The sequence below is a fragment of the Tachypleus tridentatus genome, chromosome 11 (assembly GCF_004210375.1).
Source record: "Tachypleus tridentatus isolate NWPU-2018 chromosome 11, ASM421037v1, whole genome shotgun sequence".
NCBI lineage: Eukaryota > Metazoa > Arthropoda > Merostomata > Xiphosura > Limulidae > Tachypleus > Tachypleus tridentatus.
Window position 1 is genome coordinate 67402685 of NC_134835.1, and position 20761 is coordinate 67423445.

Below are 20761 nucleotides of genomic sequence, written 5' to 3' on the forward strand. Positions count from 1 at the left end.
TTAGCTTGCGATAAATATTACGAGTATGTAACCAATGTACAATATTTTAATTTATTACTATGTATAAACACAACTTTTAAATTTAATTATATCAAGATACCATGCTTGCATCGGCAGATTCTGTATAAAATAGTCACTTTGAAATAAACGCTTTCGAATACGATACGATTGGTATGGAAAGACAACACGCCTGGTACTTCCGCAAAGATAATTTCATGACGACTTCTGCTCCGTTTAGAATGAGCTACAACAATAAACAGAAGCATTTGTTTGGGAATGTAGAATAACTCAATGAATATATGTTTCCGCAGGATACACCAGAAACCAACAAACAACCATAAAAGGAGGATAACTACTATAATCACACACAATAACACCTATTCGGTAGCAGTAATCTTCACACTGCTGAAATTTGATGTTATTATTTATTCATATTTTACTAACGACACGACAATTAACATTGGAATTATTCACCTACTTAGGTGGTCACTGAACCAGAGGAACATCTAGTTAACTGCGTTAGAAAGATTGACTTAGATTATTACAATGTATTCAGCAAGTTCTGCTATGTTTAATAACTTCTGTTTATATGTACACAACACACTTTAGTGACTTGTCGTCGGTATCTTTTTATTCAATATTTGAATTTAACGACCATATTTAATTCAATTTTTTGTAATTTAACGATAGTTAATAATGGAACTATATAGTGGAAAGTATAAAAGATTATCTTGAATTTCTTTAACATATCTCATAAATAAGAATCTAAAATAATGTTATGAACAAGTTATTATATTTTGAAAGCAGGGTTTTTGTATTATATTGCAACTAAATGTCACTATCAAAATGTTGGAGCTCCGTAAAAAGTGAAACTGATAAAGTACAGGAGGCTGTCTTGGATTTTCTTTAACGTACCTCATAAAGAAGGATCTAAAGTAGTGTAATGAATCAACCATTATACACATGGTATATATTTATTATGTTGTCTAGTCTTTATAAGTTTCGCCAATGAGAGGTTATTTTGTATCAAAACTCAGACTAGCTAAGAGACAAAGTTCGAAATAAAAAGCACATTGTAAAATATAGGACGCCGTATTGGATTTTATTGAACGTATTTCATAATAAAGAATGTTATGGACGAATTATTGAACGCAGTAAAAACGTTGTTTACGTTTTAATATCGTTATATACTCCACCGTTGGGCAGCTAATTTTGAAACATGGCTCTCACAGTCTACAGTTAAGAAATGAACTAAAATTAACAATATATAGTATATGACGTAACATCCGGCTTTATTTAATGACTCAGCTTATATTAGACACAAGTTATTCTATTTTTAAAACTGATGTTTACCTGTAACATTATTCTGTCTCCATTGAAAAATTGGAGATTTTTGCGTTTTTTAAACTACGTAATTTAAATATCGTTAATAATTTATTCTGTAATTGATGGAATATTAATAAAATAATTATTTTGTTATTTTTACTTTTTCGGCTTTGCGCAATATATACACTCTTAATAGTCTTGGTGGTTAGGGAGCAAGATTCACAATTAGCGGGCAATCACGTCATCGAATATGTTTTACATAATTTACAATTGTTGATACTAGATGAATTTTGTACGAGTTGTAAGCTGTTTCTTCTTCATGGGGTAAAAAGGTCTTTTGGTGATACATAGAATCAGGAAGAATCGGGTGCGTTTTTGGCCTGTTCTTCCATCCTTGACGAGTGTTTTGTGTACATTTTATGCTGTTGTTTTGTTTTTTAAGGATAGTACAAGTATTATTACAACACGAAGATCACTGATTGTGCCAGGTTGATTCCTAACAAGGCTGAATCATAGTAGTATTTAATATCATCAATCCACTTTCTCTTCATTTGACTTTTGCATAAATAGATATTAAAACAACTGCCGAGTACTTTTAACTGTGAAGTGAAAGATTGGTTTGTTTTGTTTCGAATTTCGGTATCTGCATTAGTCATACATAATTTAGCAGTGATATACCAGAGGAAAGACAGCCAGTCAACACCACCCAACGTTACAACTGTTTATTTAAACATAAAACAAAACTAATGCAGACAGAATAATTTTGTGTTTATTTGCTGAGTGCTAAATATAAGAGTTATAATATCACACATTTTAACATATGACTGAAGGTAACTCATTAGTAGCATTCACTGTCAATTATAATCTTCATATAGTGAAAATGTATTTCTGATAGGCATTTCTCACAAGATATACTTTTCCCGTTTTGTGCTGCTCTCTATGTGTGAACTTTTTATAACACATGCCACAGGCTTTAGCACCTCCGTCCATTGGCATAAGAGGTTCAAGCATGTCTCTTATGTAGATCATCATGTGTCATCTATCCACCAATAGGAGATCCTTACTTTCACGTGACGTACGTGACTCCCTCTATGCAATCCTACTGAACCATCACTTTAAATTTTGGTAGAAGACGTAAGCACTGGAAGATTGTGGAGAAAGGGTGGGAAGTATGAGGACAGAGAAGTGTCTATTGGAAATACACTTTCAGTATAGGAAAATTATAATTTCCAATAAGGTACTTCCCTCTTTTCATAAGAAAAGCTATAATTCCACATTGAAAAGAAAAGATCCCTGTGCAAGGGAAGAACAAACATACCCCCTGAAAACATCCGAATGATATTTCTGTAAATGAAAAAACAGATCAGACGATCAGAAAAGGGGCACTGCAGTATTTTTGAACCAGGTTTCTCACCATTACCAGCCAGAAACAAACATGGTGTAACAGGAAGGGAGAACATTCGAGTGGAAGAGGATAAGTCAGGAAAGTGATCCCAACTGGATAAGTGTGGATACTCTATCCCATAAAGAGGATAATAGAGAATGTGTCCCGTAGTGTGGACTGGCTATAGCACAGTGGACTGCAATTATAAGTCAAATACATCCAAAACCTCTTCATTACGTACAAAAGACTGCACGAGGGTAGGATGATAATCATATCAGCTTCAAGCCCTAAAATTGTGGATGGGACGAAAACACCAATTCTAGAGCACGATACAGGATTAGCTTTGAGCCAGAGATCTGGGAATGTGTCAACCAGTATCAGAATAAACTCCAGTCCCATGCAATCAGTTTTCATGACCATAAGACTGGTCTGAAATGTCCAAAGTTCATTAACATCCCAATTGCAAGAATGAGGTAGTGCTCAGAATAGAAATGGAAACATCCCATTTACACCCATAGTGACTCATTAGACAGAAGGAAAAATTGAGGGAGGAAGATGAACAACATCAAACCTGTGTGAGAACTTAAGTTGATTGGTTCACTCAATATCCAAAACCAGCCTGTGGGGTACTGACATCATTGCAATGGTAGAGTGAGGACACCAAATCTAAGAGATGAATTGCATTGAAACATTTCACTCCATAGTATGTGTTATTAAATCCAAAGGAAGGTGTGCCTTCTACACTAGCTAAACATAACCATCTGACTCTGAACTGAATGATTATAGGCTATCTCTGTAGAATCCAGCCACCAGGATGCTTCCAATGGTCAACCACTCCAGTAACTTGGAATAGGCAAGGACTTCCATACTCCACTGGAAGAAAGAGGAGAAAAAAGCATTGGAGAGACTGGAAGAATAGTTACACCCGCGAGAGGGCAATGGTTGATCATAAAACTATTTTGAAAGGTAGACCATCCTGATTTATTCAATCAAGAAATGGTAGGTAGGGGAATCTAACACCTCTTGCTTTATCCATGCCTTTCATGGATGGTAATGTCTGGAAGTGACCTACTTATGAAGCAAATATTACAAGGTTATTATTGACCATTCAGTGATCTTGTGAAACATCCTATCTCATAGGTGAGTGTGTGGAGCCATGCAAAGGGCACAAAAACCAATATGGCATATAGTGCAAATTTGTTTGTGTAAAGAATATTTGTTGAGGCACCAATTACTACAAAGTGGAATCAAAGAAATGAAATATGAAGCATGGGCCACTGAAAGAAAAGAAAGCATTAATAAAGACTTACCTTGTGTCATGGCTGCACCAAAGCTCATCGGGAAGGGGATAAAAAGAAATAAGCCAACTGGATTAAACAATAAACCTAACTAGTAAGAGTAAAGGGAGAAAGATTCCAAGAGAAAGAAGGTTGCCATAGGATAAAGAGATGGGAAGAAGGACATATGAAGGAAGCCATGCAGGCAATTTAAAAAAAAAGTGCACACACCAAGCGTAAACGTCTCTCCATATGAAGATGAGGCTAGAGATGAGAAATAGAAGGAAGGAAAATGGGCAAAAAAGGAGTAGTATGTGAGTAATTTCAATAGCAAAGAAATTCAACTGGTGCCATCTGCAGGCCAAGAAGAAAAAGAAATATGGCTTAAGAGATAAGTAAAACGAAGAGCATGAGACAATAACACAAACAGAAGTAAGGCAAGGGGATGCAGTATCATGTTAATGTTACAGTACAAAAGTACCGAATGTATAGACAGCTGACATATCTGTAAAGAATGAATCAGAATGGCAAGGACAGGGGAATTCTATGCCCTGTAATAACTAGAAAAATGGAAGGTATGTGATAGGGCTGCCTGATAACCTGATATTGAGGAGACTGAACACATCTTGTCAAGAAAGCCATGTAAGAAACATGGAAATACCAGCAACCACTGGACAAGAAGCTTGGATAACCTGATTCAAGGTCCAGGTATGAAAAACATTCAAATTCTGCTTATACACAGACATCAATGAAGGGCAAATGGAACGAGCTAAATTAAATGCTATCCAATGTGAAAACTCAGATATCTTCGCCAGTGACTGAACAAAAGGAAGATGTGAAAATGGAATACATGAAGCATAGGATACTGAGTTAGCAACTCAGGTTCACAAAGAAACAAAGGAAGAGGGATGAGAGGAAACAAATATAAATGGAGTATTTGAGGAAGCTATAGTTGAGTGGACCAGTAAAGAGCAATCTGAAGGACTCTGCATGGAATAGTATGGATGAGGGGCCTATCCAGTAAAGTAACTTGATAGGAGAATTAAGCATAAAGGAACTTGTTCGACCAATCCTGGCAGAAGGCATTTACAGCCAAAGCCTGAGGATGGGGAAAAGAGGACCAAAATAAAAGTAACTGGTGGTTGAGGGTGGTGGCAAATGCATTCTTGTGAGGAACACTCCACTGATTGAAAAGTTACTGAAAAACAAAGGGATGATGGGACCATCCAGTTGGGTTGGGGGAAAAAAAACAGCACAATGTTGAAATCACCTAGTATGTGTCACACTACCAAACAAATGTGATAATCGTGGGCCCAGAAGATAAGATATTTCAGAAAACATAGGGGACTGATATGAGTCACCATTGTTGAATTGTTAGAATGGATCACGACCAAACAATCTGAAACATTTGCTTCAGCATTCATGCTTGTTACCAAACAAGCAAGTGAAATTTTTCATGTCAAAAAACTGATACATGAAATAGTTTGGAAAATAAAGTGAAAAAAAAAAGCCTTGAAATATAGCAAATTAAATGAAATCAAACCACTTCAACAATCAATGAATAAAAAGAAAGACATCTGAACTTAACCACTGCAAACCGAAAAGTTATGTTTCAGTAAGAGTGCATAGATGGAGTCACATAATAGAAGGGCTCTGTAGTAGGAAGTACTTTATCACAATTACATGATGTCTAACTGTGGTGTTGCAGCTTCTCTACTTCCTTTAGCTAATGTATGATTCCAAACTATTTATACTTTGAACGTCAGCCTATGTATATAATGTTATATATTTATGAAGCTGCTTTACATATTTTTTTATTACCCTGAACACAATCTGCAAGAGGTTCACAAGTTTTCTGTACACCATGCTGTAACGATTCTTAAGCATTGTCCTTGAGCTGGCTGTGCTTACTATTTTCTCTTGAACACTACCTAATTTGTTTTTTCTCAAATTACTGTTCCATGTCAACCAGAATGTGGTATATCTACCACCATTAAAAATTAGGTATGCTCAGTATAAGCCTAGGCATTGTCACCCAAATATATTTTTTGTTTAGTTTCAGATAATGGTAAATTAGTCTTATGTTAAGGAATATATTAGAGTTAACTGAGCACTAGACCTACAATTATAAATGAACCTTCTTTTCAAAGAACTTACTAGGAAAATGATACACTGTTACAATGAGGGTAATGGTAAATTAAAATGGAATGAAATGGGTGAAAATATGTTTTTATTATAAATGTAATAATATACATCAACAGAAGCCAGGGGAACCCAAAAGAAAAAAATTGAATTCAGAAGGTATATTAAGGTTAAACAATTTGAGGGGCACATGTGAGTTAGTATTTTTCAAAAATATATTTAAAAATAATTTCAAATTTAAATATATTTTGAGGTTCTCCCATTCCTAATGGGCCTGCCTTTTATTGTTGCACTTTATGTATAAGCTTTGGAAGCTTATAAGTTAATACACCCCTACACATATTTATGTATAATGTTATATAATCTATTTAGCATTTAACTGTACTGTTTGTGTATGCTGAGTTTCAAGTGCCTATGTAGCTGATACGTTACTGAAATTTTAAAAATGAAACAAAGATTAGTTACCTATGCATTATGAAGTCTTTTAAAATATTAAGGTACAATTTGCAGTTTGTCAATAAAAGTTAAAGAAACTGCATGCTCTGTTACCTGTTTTCCATACTCCAATGGGGAGATTTAACATAAATTACCAACTGATTCACTGTCCCACTAAAAATGCAAAGCTTCTTTCCTAAATGACATAAATTACAATTCAGTAATATCAAAGATACTCTTGTGCTTTTTTCTTTCTTCCTACATATTCATTACTGACTTAGATTTTAAAATTTAGAATTTCTTTACAAGGTCACTATCATCAGGAAATTAAATATTGAGTGCAAAACAATAGTTTTACTTTTATTAGTAGTTTAGATCTTGGAAGAAAATATCAGTCATTAGGTAACTAGTTATTAAAATGTATCATGCAAATTATTATGAAACAGTGATATTTAATGTAATGGATCATTACTTGCCGGCTGATTCATGTATCTGAAAACAACAAATGATGCCTAATTCAGTATCCCCAATATTTAAATATGCCAGGCCATATTTTGGATGAAGAATATTTCATACACCACAAACCTTTATTACTTGGTTAAATCAAATGCTTTAACAGATGTTGTCTAATGATCATAAAATAAAATATTAGTAGTATATTTCAGTGATCAAATGAAATTTGCATACAAACCCAGATAAAATACACCACTGACTACGATATTGAATTTGTGCCATAAGACACAATTTATTTTCTTGACAAAAATATTACTACATTATATTCAACAATGAAATAAAAACAAAAAGTTAGCCTTTTCTTAACATGTCCTCCTGTAACAACGTGCACTCAAAATGTTCTACAAATGCTTGAAGAAAATATGTAGCTGCTTCTGTAACAGTGATATTCTTGCCAAGTTCCTGAGAAAGAGATGTCACTCCCTTATCTGGTATACCACAAGGCACTATATGATGAAACCAGCTCATGTCAGTGTTACAGTTAATGGCCACACCATGGCTTGTCACATACCTACTTCCATGAATTCCTGTAATAAAGATAATATGAATTGCCTACAAACGTATTTAGTAATCTACAAAATGTTTCAGAAGCCAAACATTCTTCCTTTCCCATGATTTCAGACTTAACACGCATGTTATTTTGATAAATATTTCACCTTTTATATCGCTTGTACAAATTACAGTTACATTATTTCACAGCAACCACATTTTCTACCTCTGATACTCATGAATAAACCTTACATGTACATTACATATATTTTTACACAAGCAACATAAACACTAACTTCTAAGAAACTGGATAGCAGGAACTCATTTGGTCCTTAATGGCTGTCTCTGCATACACACTCCTTATAAAAAGTAAATCCATCCTATATCTTTCAAGAAAGTATTAACTCTTGTAAAGTGCTGGCCTCCACCACTAGTGGTGACTCAATCCATCTGCTAATTGAGGATTAAATATTAAAAAAAAAAACTACATTCTTCCTGTACCCTTAATTAAGGGTTGTAAAACTTTTCCTTAACTTTTCACCACACCTCACTGGTAGACAACTGTGTGTTTCTATTCTTGTTTTACCGTCCTTTCAAATTTTGCCCTATTCCCTCCTCCTTCATGACCCAAAATTTTACTCATATTTTCAAAATCACAAAATTATTACCACACTTGCTCCAAGTGATACCACAAACGATTTGGTAATGACAGTAGTTCACGTTATTTTAATGAGAAGAATATCTATTACTGAACTAATCTTCTTAGAAAAACAAACCTTTCTTAAGTTGATTCTAACCTGCATTTTCCTAAGTTTAAGCTTGTCTCTCTCATCTTGTTGTCTTCTTTATTTAGAAAAGACCTTCATCCCATCAATACCACACATAATCTTGTATATCTCAACAAGGTCACCTCTTACACTTCTTAAGAGAAAATAAGTTAAGCAATCTTAACCTATATTTGTAAGATAACACTTCCATCTCAGGAACATCCTAGTAGCTTTCTTCTAAACCTTTTCAATATCATTCTAAGTGAAGACAACTATTAATGATGCAAGTTATTAGAAAATTTTAGTTTCCGAAAGTCCTATTGATCGATGTCACTATTAACCTTTTCTGAATAATAAACATTCTGCTTACATTGTAATGATGAATGTCATAACTGTGTCACTTATTCTAACTTTGCTAATCAGTGTTGTTATTTACCTATAGCAGCAATTTTTTTGTCTTTTACCCATACACCTGTATATGGCGAAGTAGATGCTTGAATTCCATAATATTTGCACATATGTATTACACATTGTTCTAGCTGACAAACATACCACTTCATACTCTTTTTAGGGTTGAAATCACCTAAATAAAGTATAGGATATGCAACTAACTGTCCTGGACCATGAAATGTTATTAGACCACCTCGGTTAGTTTTCACAAAATCTGCTCCTAAAGCTCTGAGCTTCTGTTCTTCACTTGCTGTATATGTCGATGATCGAATTCCAACAGTATAAACAGGCTCATGTTCAACCAGAAGTAGGAAATTATGCCTATAATCACAAAGTGGAATTTTTTGGGGTGCTAGAGTCTCATGTAACTGTTGAACAAGTTTCTTTTGGATAGTTAGAGCTTGCTGATATGCTAAATATCCTAAGTTTTTCAGAACAACAATTGGTTTTCCTGATATCATGATTCTGAATTATACCTTACTAAAAATTAAATTAAAGCTTACACTGGTATTGGTAAAGTATCTTTAATGCAGCAAGTTGGACGTATTAAATCTAAATTACACTAGACCTTACAAGTTACATTTTTACTATTTTAATACCAAAACTAACATTTGTACATATTAATATTTAAAGACTAAGAATAGTATAGCCTACAATTTACAAAGCAGCCCCTGTAGTGCAAAATCAAAAACGCGAAAGTTTAGGATAAACATGATATGCATATGTATACAAGGAGAGAGTGATTAGAATAATGAAATTGTTCATTATAACCGATTTATTTATTAACTTTTTTTTTACTTAAGGTAGTTTAATTTATTATTTTTTACTCTTTTCCGTTATCGTAATTTTCCCAATTTCTCCATTTATCATGCTCATCTAAGATAAATATTTTCAAAAAGTTACCCAGAATGCTTTGAGACACCTGCTCTAAGTGATACCACAAACGATTTGGTCATGACAGTAGTTCACGTTATTTACACCAGAGTTTTCTCGGGTAACGTAATCGAAATTTCTGTGTAGGAAATAAACCGCCAATGAACATTTGACGTTACTAACTATACGTATCTTTCAACGTTTAGCGCTTTCGTTTAAAATGGACTTTGTTTAGGTAAGTGTTTAAAGTTGTTTATCATATATATTTAAAATAAAATCAGTTTAACACTGATATATATGTGTACATAATACATTATAAAATTACACGAGCGACTTGATATTAAAGTTTTAAATTAATTCTCTACTTATTTTTAAACTTGAGTTATGTCCAGTGTACTCCCTTAGGCCTATTTTAAATTGAAGTTTTGAATAATTAACATGTAAGTTTAAGTTTAATTTTCCATTTATTAATTATTCAGTCTTACTTCCACGAAGACTCGCTACAGTATTTAGTATATCTAATTATAATAGGCGAATAATAGGAAAAATTGCAAGGTTAGTCATTTTTTTATCCTATAATTAAATATAACAACATTTAAACTTTCAGCTAAGGTCAATAAGGTACCCCTAAACTCTGAAGTAAATAGTAATGCATTATTGCTCTGTTAAAGTCCCACCGACCTCCAGGTCTGACGTTAGTAATTTATAATTGTATTTATCACTTAATTTTAATACTGAATGGTGGACCCAAAAATTGGTCCAGTGGCTTAATGACTCGAGAATAATGACAAGAATTCACTTTTTTTTTATATTGACTGTCACTGTATGTTTTAAGAGTAACACTAGACACTATTTATTGATTTACTTCTTATTGCTGTTTGAAGACTAGTTTTAAACAAAAATAATAACATTGTAAAAGTAAAACTTGGAGATTAACTGTCAAAGTTTAGAAATTGTTTTTGTAATGATTGGGTACTACTACTACTACAGAACTATGTTTTAAGTTTATCAGGTATTAAGCTCAGTAAAATGTAAAACATGGGGCAAGGGATATTAGTATAAAAAATAATAAATATAAACAAAGATTAACTTGTTAGCAGATTTTGCTAATTTTTGTCTTTAATCTAAATATATGAGAAACTTCTCTTTTTACATGGTAGCCATGTTGACAATTGGTCCTTGTTAAGATCTGGAACTTCAGTAAATGTGATTTTTAGTGGATAGTGTTGTAATGCACATGTCTGATGCACTTGATATATTGAAAGATCATACATTTGCATGTTTTGTTATGCAAGTTGACAGTTTTATTTATAGAAGGAATATAACTGGATACCGACAGCAAGGAAGGTAAATTTATAAACAGGAATTTATGATTCTTAGTGAAGGAATAACAGTCATTAAAGTTATAAGAATCTAATACTACAACTAAGTTGCAGTCAGATTTGAAAATACATAACTGTTTAAAAACACACTCTGTTAAGTAAGGCTCATGACTGAATTTTCACATTCATTTACTAATGTATTATAAAGGTTTAACTAATGTCTACTTGAGAACATCAACCATAGATGGTTTATTGAAACTGCTTGTTAAAATAATTAGAAAATATTTGGTCAGTTTCACATACAAGAAAACATTTTTACATAAGAAGCATTTGATATTTACTAAATTCTTCATGCAAAATTTCATAAGTAATTGAAAATCTATAGGGAAAATGAATTGAGAAATTAATTGGATTATCTTTAGATACAGTTGGGATAAAGCTTGTGAATTTAAAATACAAGACAGTGAATGTTTTCTTTAATGGTAAATTTCACAGTTAAAATTAACATCATGCTGGTTGAATAGTAATTAATGTGTTAAATTTAAGTAACATTGCAGTATTACCATTTTAATATGAAAAGTAACTTCAGGTTTGTATATATTAAATATTCAAAAAGTAAAATTGGAATTACAGGCTAGGCTGTAACCTATAAATCAACTGACTGCTTTGAAAAAATTAAAAAATTGACAATAAATATGTATGTATGTACATAGATGGAACAATTAAAATATTGAAATTATGCACTTGCAACCTACATAATTACTTTCTTAAATAATTTTTTACGTCATACAGTTTCACTTAAACCTATGTGTTTTTCTCACATTATGAATGTACATACCTACAATAATATAGCAATTTAAAAAATACAAACTCAAGAAATCCTTAAATAATTTAAATTGTAGAAACAATCAAGTCAGCATGAAACTTTATAGTTTCTTCTAAAAGTATAATCATAAATTAAAAACTGAACATCATAGGTTGGACAATAAATTTTAATATCAAATATTAATTTTTTAGTGTATATAAATACTGTCTGTATTAGTATATAAAGCCTTTAGGAAATCAACTGAAATAATAGACAAAGCACTATTATTTCTAGTATTTGAAACTATAGGCTGAAATAAAAATCATTTTTTATTTTTTGCATTTTATGAAGATCATTAAAACGTTTCTAGATGATTCCCTGAAGATCTAACTTAGATACTGTTTCTAATTAAAACATCTTTTTCAGATACCTGTTAATTATAACTTTTCCATATATTTGTAAATATTTATAGTATAAAAAGTTGGTCAGGGACCATAACTTATAGGGTATATATTTAACTAGAGTTGAGATGTTTATTCAAATCTTATAACTGCTTGCAGTATTTCTTCAGTGAGGTTATAAAATGTTGCTCATAAATTAATTTTATACTGCTGTCAGCACCTATAACTATATTATAAATTGGTGTGAAGGAACATACAAATTCAAGGTCATCAAATGGATTAAGTGTTCTACAACATGAGCTAGGTTAGTGTCAAAGGCTAGTGATGAATAGGGTCTCTGTATAAAATAGAAACTGCTCATACAGAAACTAAGACCAGATTAATCAAGTCAGTTCTATTTAGAATTGCATCCCAAAATGTGCATTTGATATTGTGACCAATGAAATTGATGTTGGCTTTGTGGTAATTATATACAACATCAGTTGTAATATATAATCCTAAACTCAAAATTATAATTTCTGATAAGGTACTTGCCTCATTTCATATGATTAGCTATTCCTATTCTGTTCTACTCTCTTTATGTAAACTTTTCTTTCCACATGCTACAAGCATTCTGTATCCCCTTTTGGAAGTACAAGATTCCAACTTGTCTCTCGTGCATCATATACCAATAGGAGCATGACGTGTAACTCCCTCTATCAAACTTTCATTTACATTTGACAATGTTTTACTTTGATGTGTTCTTTTTTGGCTGCTTAGCTTAATGCTTTATTTTTGACTGTCTTACTTATGAAGTGGTTATATTTTTACTTAATTTGTTTTCATTCAACCTAGTTCCTATATTAATATTTAACAGTTAATTCTAATCACTTTATTTTTGCACTCAACTTTGGTGAACCTCTTCTGTGTAATGAATTCCAAATTTAATGTTACCACTTTGGGGAGCACACCAGTTATCAGAGTTTTTTTCTCAAGCTTCAGGTGCAACTGATACAATGGTAGATTTATCTCTTGTATATTGAGAGATTGAACATTACATGGGACAACTTTTGTTGCACCTTGGTAGGCTGATAAGGACTCTAATTGTCTTTTTCCATCTTCAAAGTTTGCCGTAACTTTCCATTCTCAACCTGAGGAATCTTCTAAGTCTAATTTGGTCTTTATGGATTTTGTATCACACGTTTGTGGTTTTATCCTTTCAACTAATTCTTATTCACTTCATCCTTATTGTATGAGCAGTATTTTTGGTTTTCTCCCTTCTCCTGATATTCAGCTTCATGTTGATCAGTTTGCCTCACAGGACTTCTGATTGGTTTGCCCATTCTTATTATCATGCAAAATATCCATTTTTAGATCAGCAGTTGTAAAGAAATAAGTTATCCCATGTTCTCTTTGAAATATTGTTTCTGGCAGAAACACCATTTTGAATGCAAGTTTGTTTGTTTGCAAAATATAAACTAGGTAGAGGAGGAGATGACTAGCTGGGACTCCCATTAATTTATATGTAGTATAGCCCTTTAGTCCCTATTTCTCTAAACCTCCTTACAAGATATATAAAGATTGAGAAAATAAGAGATCTTGTCCTATCCAAAGATAACTAATCCATCTCAATAATAATTTTAGTAACTCTCCTCAGGACCTTTTCCACTATGTCATTATTCTTCCTCAGGTAAAGAAACTAAAATTGTACATAGTACACCATGTTGTTTAGAGACAGTTACATTATTTGGTTTAAAGTCAAAATGTTTGTAAATACTTCATAAAATTTAGTTTTACTGCAATAGAGCACTTCCTTAATGGCATGAATAACTTATAACATACAGCAAGAAGTATGTCAATTCAGTGAAGCTGCATCCACTGTCAGTGACTGAGTTAAGCTAAAATAAACAGCTCAAAGCTAGCCCTTGTATACCATTGTGGTGAGATCCTTGTCTTCTTCATTCATGGTATTGAGCAGATTTCCATCAATACTAGATGTGTGATCTGAGTTATGATGACTTAAATGCATTATTTTGCATTTAGACTATGACAGATATGCTTCAAAAATTTAATTTTTCAAATATCTAATTTTCATACCTGATTGGTTGACACCAATGTAATAAGTGTTATGCTTCATGTGTCTTTAGCATCAAAATACAGTTCCTCTTTGTTTATTTGTATTTTCACTTTCAATGCTCTTTTCTCTCTAATTTTCACACTTTTCAGGATTCAAAAGTCCTCCCAAATTTTTAAAATTGTAAAACTGATCTGTAAACAACATATTTAATGTGTAAGTTCAGCCTCTTTTTATTCCCTGATGGGATACCTTTTTACAATAGCAAGTACATTAATCCAAACTATCAGTCCATATGTATCCTTTAATACTAGATGAACTTGATCTTCTCTATAAATGTATGCATGTGAAAAAAAAAAAATTCTGCATGAAAATAAGTGCAACCTGGCTTTCAAATATTATATGAATGGTTTACTTTTATAATTCTTCATATACTGAAAACCTTATCTGCATGTAGAAATTAACTTTTTGGAATATTCTGTATTAGATAAGTATACACCATTTTTTTAGTTTTCACAGGATTTTCTCAGAAATTAGAATACTTGATAGGTTTTATATGAGTTGTTATACAGCTTAAAACAAAAAGAAAAAGTAAGTTTTAACAGTATTTTTCATTATTCCAGGTAACTACTGTGTAGGAGTGGAGTAATAAAATGTGTTGTTGGCATGAATAGAACAGTGACCAAGATCTGAATATTGTAAATTTGTGTGGACACTTATATATAGGTTTAATTAACCAAGGCAACTAACATGGCAGAAGGGAGCTCCTTAGACGTGGGTTCATCTGGAACTGGAGGTTTGAAAATTCTTAAAATAGTTATTAGAATTGTTATGTAAAGTGTAAAACTGAATTTCTACCTTTATAATTCTGTTTCATTTCTACTCATGATTTAATGGTATTAAAGGAAGAAGTCACTTAGGTTGTATGCAGTGATATATTTTACATTTTAGGCAAAAACCAAGACTTGCATTAACTTTATTAGCACCTGTTAAGTGTCTTGTAGCTTATAGTAACACTGCCTGGCTGCATGCCTTATTGCATTGTATATGTCCTCTGTTGTAAAACTCCATATGAAATTAAGAAATCTGTTATTAATTACTCTTGGCTCATTTTTGTTTACCTTTGATGATCAGATGTACTGTGATTGTTTATTCTAGTTGCAATAAAAACATTAATGCTAGTTTTCATGTATTTCTTATCAAAGATGAACAGGTGCTTTAAACTTGAACTGTATATGAAAAAGATCTGTCCTGTAATGAAGTTACTATTTTAAGTACAACTTTAAAAGCTGAACTACGTTGCAAAAGTAAACCACAAATAAAGCCATGCAATATTCCAGGTACTGCTGTTATTGAGTTTTAGAAATGCAAGTGATAATGAAGTGTTGCCAAGTGAACTGTTGCTTGAAATAAAAGAAAATGATGTAAGAAACTTGTAAATAATATCATCTGTTCATCATCTGCTTTGTTCTAAAAATGGAGCTGACATTGAGACATGCAATTGGAGTTTTTCAGATTAAAACCAGCATATTTTAATAATTGAACTTGAAGCTACGATTAGAAAACAGAAAAATTATAAGCTCACAAAAAAACAAATATAACCGTTTTAAGAGCAAAAGTAATTTGCAGAAGGAAATTAGGATTTAAATGCTGAGGTTAGAGTTATCAAATTATCAAACACTGAGTATAAAGATTCAAAACTGATAATGAGGTAAAAATTGTCTACTTTGTTCAGTTGCCTAGTACTTGAGTTAAATTATTTGGAAACTAATTAGTTTCTTATGACATTAGTATTTAAGTCAAAACAACATACTGATTATAATGTCTGAAAGATGCATCTTTAAACTTTATGATAGAAGATAAATAAAACCAATGGATGCACATTCTTTCATAAAATTGTTTTGAATTTTACACAAAGCTACATGAGGGCTATCTGTAATAGCTGACCCTAATTTAGCAGGATAAGACTAGAGGTAATGCACCAACTCTTGGGTTATGCTTTTAACAATGAATAGTGGGGTTGACTGTCACAATATATAATGTCCCCATGGCTGAAAGAGTGGACCGTGCTTAGTGTAACAGCGATTCAAACATGTGACCCTCAGATTGCAAGTTGAGCACCTTAAACATCTAGCCATGTTGGGCCCTTTCATAAAATAATTACTTTAGAAATTTTTTATCACTATATATCTAAACATCCATGACACTTTCTGAAACTCAAAACTCTTGTGACTATCATGTGCTGTTTTACCTTTAGGAAGACTTCCTTGTGCATGCAACTTGCCTGAATCTTCTGACCAACATGATAATTGATGGAATTGAGATTATATTATATGTATTAATTTTTTTTTGTAATTCAGACAGTGTAGTTAATCATAATATAGTGTTTTACTGTTTAAAAATGTAAATACTTGCTGCTGTGAGTGTTGCGTGTCTGTCTTGTGTCATATTTCATGCATGCAAAGTAGCCAGTCATAGACCATTTTCTCTCAGCCAGTTACAGTGCAAGTACCATTTGAGTTTTGTAGTGGAATAGTCCTAAACTGCCTTAGCAACTTCTCGTATTTTTTTTAATCTTAATTTCTTAGTGGAAATGCATATTTTGTCAAATTTTTGTGTGTGATTTTGGTGATTATGTGTGTTATACTTTTCATACAAGAAATTTCTCGGTATTGAAATTCAAAATTGTATAATATTTTTTAAACAAAAATTCTGAAATATAAGGTTCGTACTAATTTCTTTAACATATATGTATAAAGAATATAACTTATTCACATGCAACATTAAAATTTTTCCTTGCATAAAAATTTTGAAATGCATTATTTTTGTACAAGATATTTTATGTCACTATAAAAAAGTCACTTTTGTATTTGATATGATACCATAACTAAGCTAAGGGAAAAGTTGTGCTTCATGTACATAGTATTTTTTGGATATGTGTTTTTTGAATTTAAATGCACAGAATTCGTAATATAAATTTGCCTTTAGCTTGAATAAAATTGTGATCACATGCATGTTCAAACTAAAGTTATGATACTTTCCAATATGGTACATTTTCTCTTCTCACATAAATAACTGTTCTCATTAAGTGCTTCTCTCTATATTCAGAAACATTTTTTATGCCCATCACAATCATTCTGTCTCCTTTACTTTGGAATGTATTGATTTCAATGCATATCTCATTGTGCATCAACTCTCTGAATAAGTGTGCTCTCATCTTCCATATGACTCCATTTATTCAATAGAAAAGCTATTTATGTGAGTATTAATTACACTATCAGAAATGCATTGTCTATGTAGGAAACTTATAATTCTACTTAAAACAAAACTATAAATAATTTGTCAGATATATTCACTGATATCTTGCAGTTTCTTATTGATCAGAAAATTCTTGAGTGTGTTGATTAACATCTTTTAAATAATGTTTTTAAAATTTGTAAATATAACCTAGGCAGTAGAGCAAATTTGAAAGTGAGAAAGGTTTAGGCCTAGTTCATGTTATATAAATACAGCAATCTATATACATCTTGTAAGGATGTTTGGAGAAAGTGACTAAAGGGTTATACTACATATAAATTAATGGGAGTCCCAGCTAGTCATCTCCTCCTCTACTAAGTTTATATTTTGCAAACAACCAACTTGCATCCAAAACTGTTTCTGCCAGAAGTACAATTTCAAAGAGAAGATACAATAACTTATTTATAGACACACATAACAGAAAGTAAACAGATATAGTGGTTTATGTGGACACAGGTATAAATTGAAATATTCATGTCATTGATATGTAATATCTGCAATTTCACATATTACCATGTTTCCTATTTAGTCTTTTTTTCTAACTTCTTAATATAGGCCTAAAAATAGTTAAAATTGGGGTTTTACCTCCAACCTTACTATGTCACCTCTGAACTACCTTATCTACATGTACTGTTTTAAAGAGAAGTGTAATAATACTAAAGGATTTTTTATGTTATCAATTATCGTTACATGTGATTTTTTAAAATACATTTCTTCCCAAGTTTTGTTTGTATGGAATTAATCTGAACATATAATCTTATGCAGTCTAGACATTCATTTGTATTGAGTTACTAATTACATTTGTTTGTTTTAGCTCCAGGAATTTTGCTGGACAGCAGAATCTGTATCATTGGGGAGAAACTGAAGGAGGATAAAAATGTTATTAAAGCTGCAGAAGTGAGTGATGGTAGTTTTGTTTATGTTAGTGTTTTATATTGTGGGTTAGTGCACTTTCAAATAGCATCTCTTTGTAACGTACTTAAGTTCTTACCTTTAAGGTATGAAATATATAATGACAGTCTAGTGCTGGGTGGTTAACACTTAATTTATTACCATTACATCTAATAACATCACATAAAATAATTATGTATTGAAAATTATGATTAAATCTGTTAATATCACAAAAATAAGTAATTGATGTTGTAATTTGTTATTTGTCCATCATCCAAGTAATCAAAATATTGAGTTTATTTCTTAAATTCTCATTGTTATTTTTTTCAGTTAAGTTTGTTGAGCTTTGGGGTTTAAATTTGTAAAATGACTTTCTTTGACCTAATTTTTTATCTGTTTTGGGCTGCAGTGATGGGGTGATTTAGGGGGTTTGCCTCATATTTCAAGGGTTTTTGCTTCAATTTGCATTGATATTAATGATCATCAGCTTTTCAGCCAGGAGAATGTTATACTTGTTTCCATGTATTGGGGATATGGCAAAGCTACTGAGCTACTTTTCCTAGTTTAGAATTGTCATTTAGAGATGTCAAATGACTGTCAGCACCCACCACCAACTCTTTGGCTATTTTAATGTTAAATAAGGTGTAAATTTAATGTTTACACTATATTTTGTTTGTAATTTGTAATTACAAATTATATTCCTGAATGATGAAGTAGGTGTAAAAATTATTTTTCTTACATAGTATACATTGTAACTTATAATTTGCACAAGTGTATTTTTTGGTGTTAAATGAACTGTAAATTTACTTTTTCTACTTTGTGTATGCTATATTTGAGATACCACACCTATTTCTTTCTGGAATGCGTGTTCCAGTAGACATTGTGACAGATATTGGCTACACCTGAGACCTTCATTTCTGATCTCTGGGTAACTGTTTGCAAAGCAACACTCTTTATTTGCTTATTCATGCTATCCTTTGAGTCATGTGATAAATTACAAATGCCTTGCTTGGTTTTCAATAAATATTAAAATCAATAAAATAATAGACTAAAATTTTCAAATATCAGTCACTTTATTATGGTAACATACTTAGTAATTGGTTATATATAGATAGGCTTCAATTGCAGTACATGCTTTATAAAGCTTAGGAAAAAGTTGCATTTGTAGTAAGTTGACTGACCATAAAAGTTAGGATCCTTTTCTTTCAAAATATGTCCAGAGAACATAACCATAATTGATGTTTTCTCTGTCATTTACATGAGCAAATTTCATAATGAATTTATGAACAAAACATAACTTTGATTAGAATGAACTTTGTATTTTTATTCTATCATTATCTTGTTAATTTTTAAATTAATAGGCACTCTTGCATTATTCATGCTTTATTACATATCAGTATGTTTGTACAAGTTTCATACTTTTGTCTTCCCGAAACACAGAATGAAATGTATTCTATTTTTTGTACAGCAATGCTTGTTTCAGTTTATTGATCATAACAATGCCAATATTATTGTTTTGTGCAACAGTTTCTCACAAAGTATTCATTTATTTAATGCAAATTTTAAAAATGTAATGTGCTACTAATAAGTGTAACAGCAGTTACCTCATTGTTTTGTAGCTACTCTCTTTTGATGCTGTTGTTGAGTAATGAATTTTGTCAATTCAAGAAACAGATTAATGTGCAAGTGTCAGTAGGCCTCTTATACCTATAATTTTTTATTTTAAGATCAGGGAATGTTTTCTAGCTCATTTTAGAATTATTGCAAATAGCTTGTTACCTTTGCAAATATACATAATTATTAATTATAAAAAGTTTGAAAACTTGGGTTTCTATTTTGTTCAATTGATTGTTTTTGCCAAACAACTTAAGAATTCAGAAATACAGTAATACATACATACATATTAGCTAGTCTGAATTTTTTGTTCAACTTTAAACACAATGGTGAGTAAAACAAAATACTGCTAATTAGTAAATGTATATGTGCTGTAAACTTCTTATCAATGCTGTAAATGTAACTACCAATTTATCTGCCAAATATGATTTCATTCCTTTCAGTCTTTTTTGTCCATTCCTTTTTTCACACCAAAGGTGTTTTTGATAAGATATCATGATATTTTGTCAGTACACAGCAAGTAGAACAGTGACACTCAATAGTAACTCACATTAGCTTTAGGACTGCAACCCTATTATTTGAAACAGATCTTTAATTTACAGAACTAATCTGATTCTTCAAAATATATGGTGGTAGTTTTTCCTACCTGATAGATAGTTTTCACAGCTTCATTTATAGTAACACCATGGAATTATATTAAGCATTATTACTTATGTTAATTG

The 20761-nt window shown here is 31.6% G+C and overlaps 2 protein-coding genes across 2 annotated transcripts in view; one reads left to right on the forward strand and one right to left on the reverse strand.

Annotated features, from left to right (window-relative positions):
• Positions 1–7284: 7284 nt before the first annotated feature.
• Positions 7285–9722, reverse strand: Lipt2 (Lipoyl(octanoyl) transferase 2). Its single transcript, XM_076467714.1, has 2 exons — positions 8770–9722; positions 7285–7604 (listed from the first exon to the last, which is right to left on the reverse strand). Exons 1-2 carry the CDS (start codon positions 9242–9244, stop codon positions 7369–7371), a joined length of 711 nt encoding a protein of 236 aa, XP_076323829.1. The 5' UTR covers positions 9245–9722; the 3' UTR covers positions 7285–7368.
• LOC143232370 (protein ECT2-like) overlaps positions 9690–20761 on the forward strand; it is a 70635-nt gene continuing 59563 nt past the window's right edge. Inside the window, exons 1-3 of the mRNA XM_076467713.1 lie at positions 9690–9891; positions 14861–15033; positions 18349–18431. Of these exons, the coding sequence (XP_076323828.1) occupies positions 14988–15033; positions 18349–18431 (129 nt within the window). The 5' untranslated portion in view covers positions 9690–9891; positions 14861–14987. The remainder of the gene's footprint in view (positions 9892–14860; positions 15034–18348; positions 18432–20761) is intronic.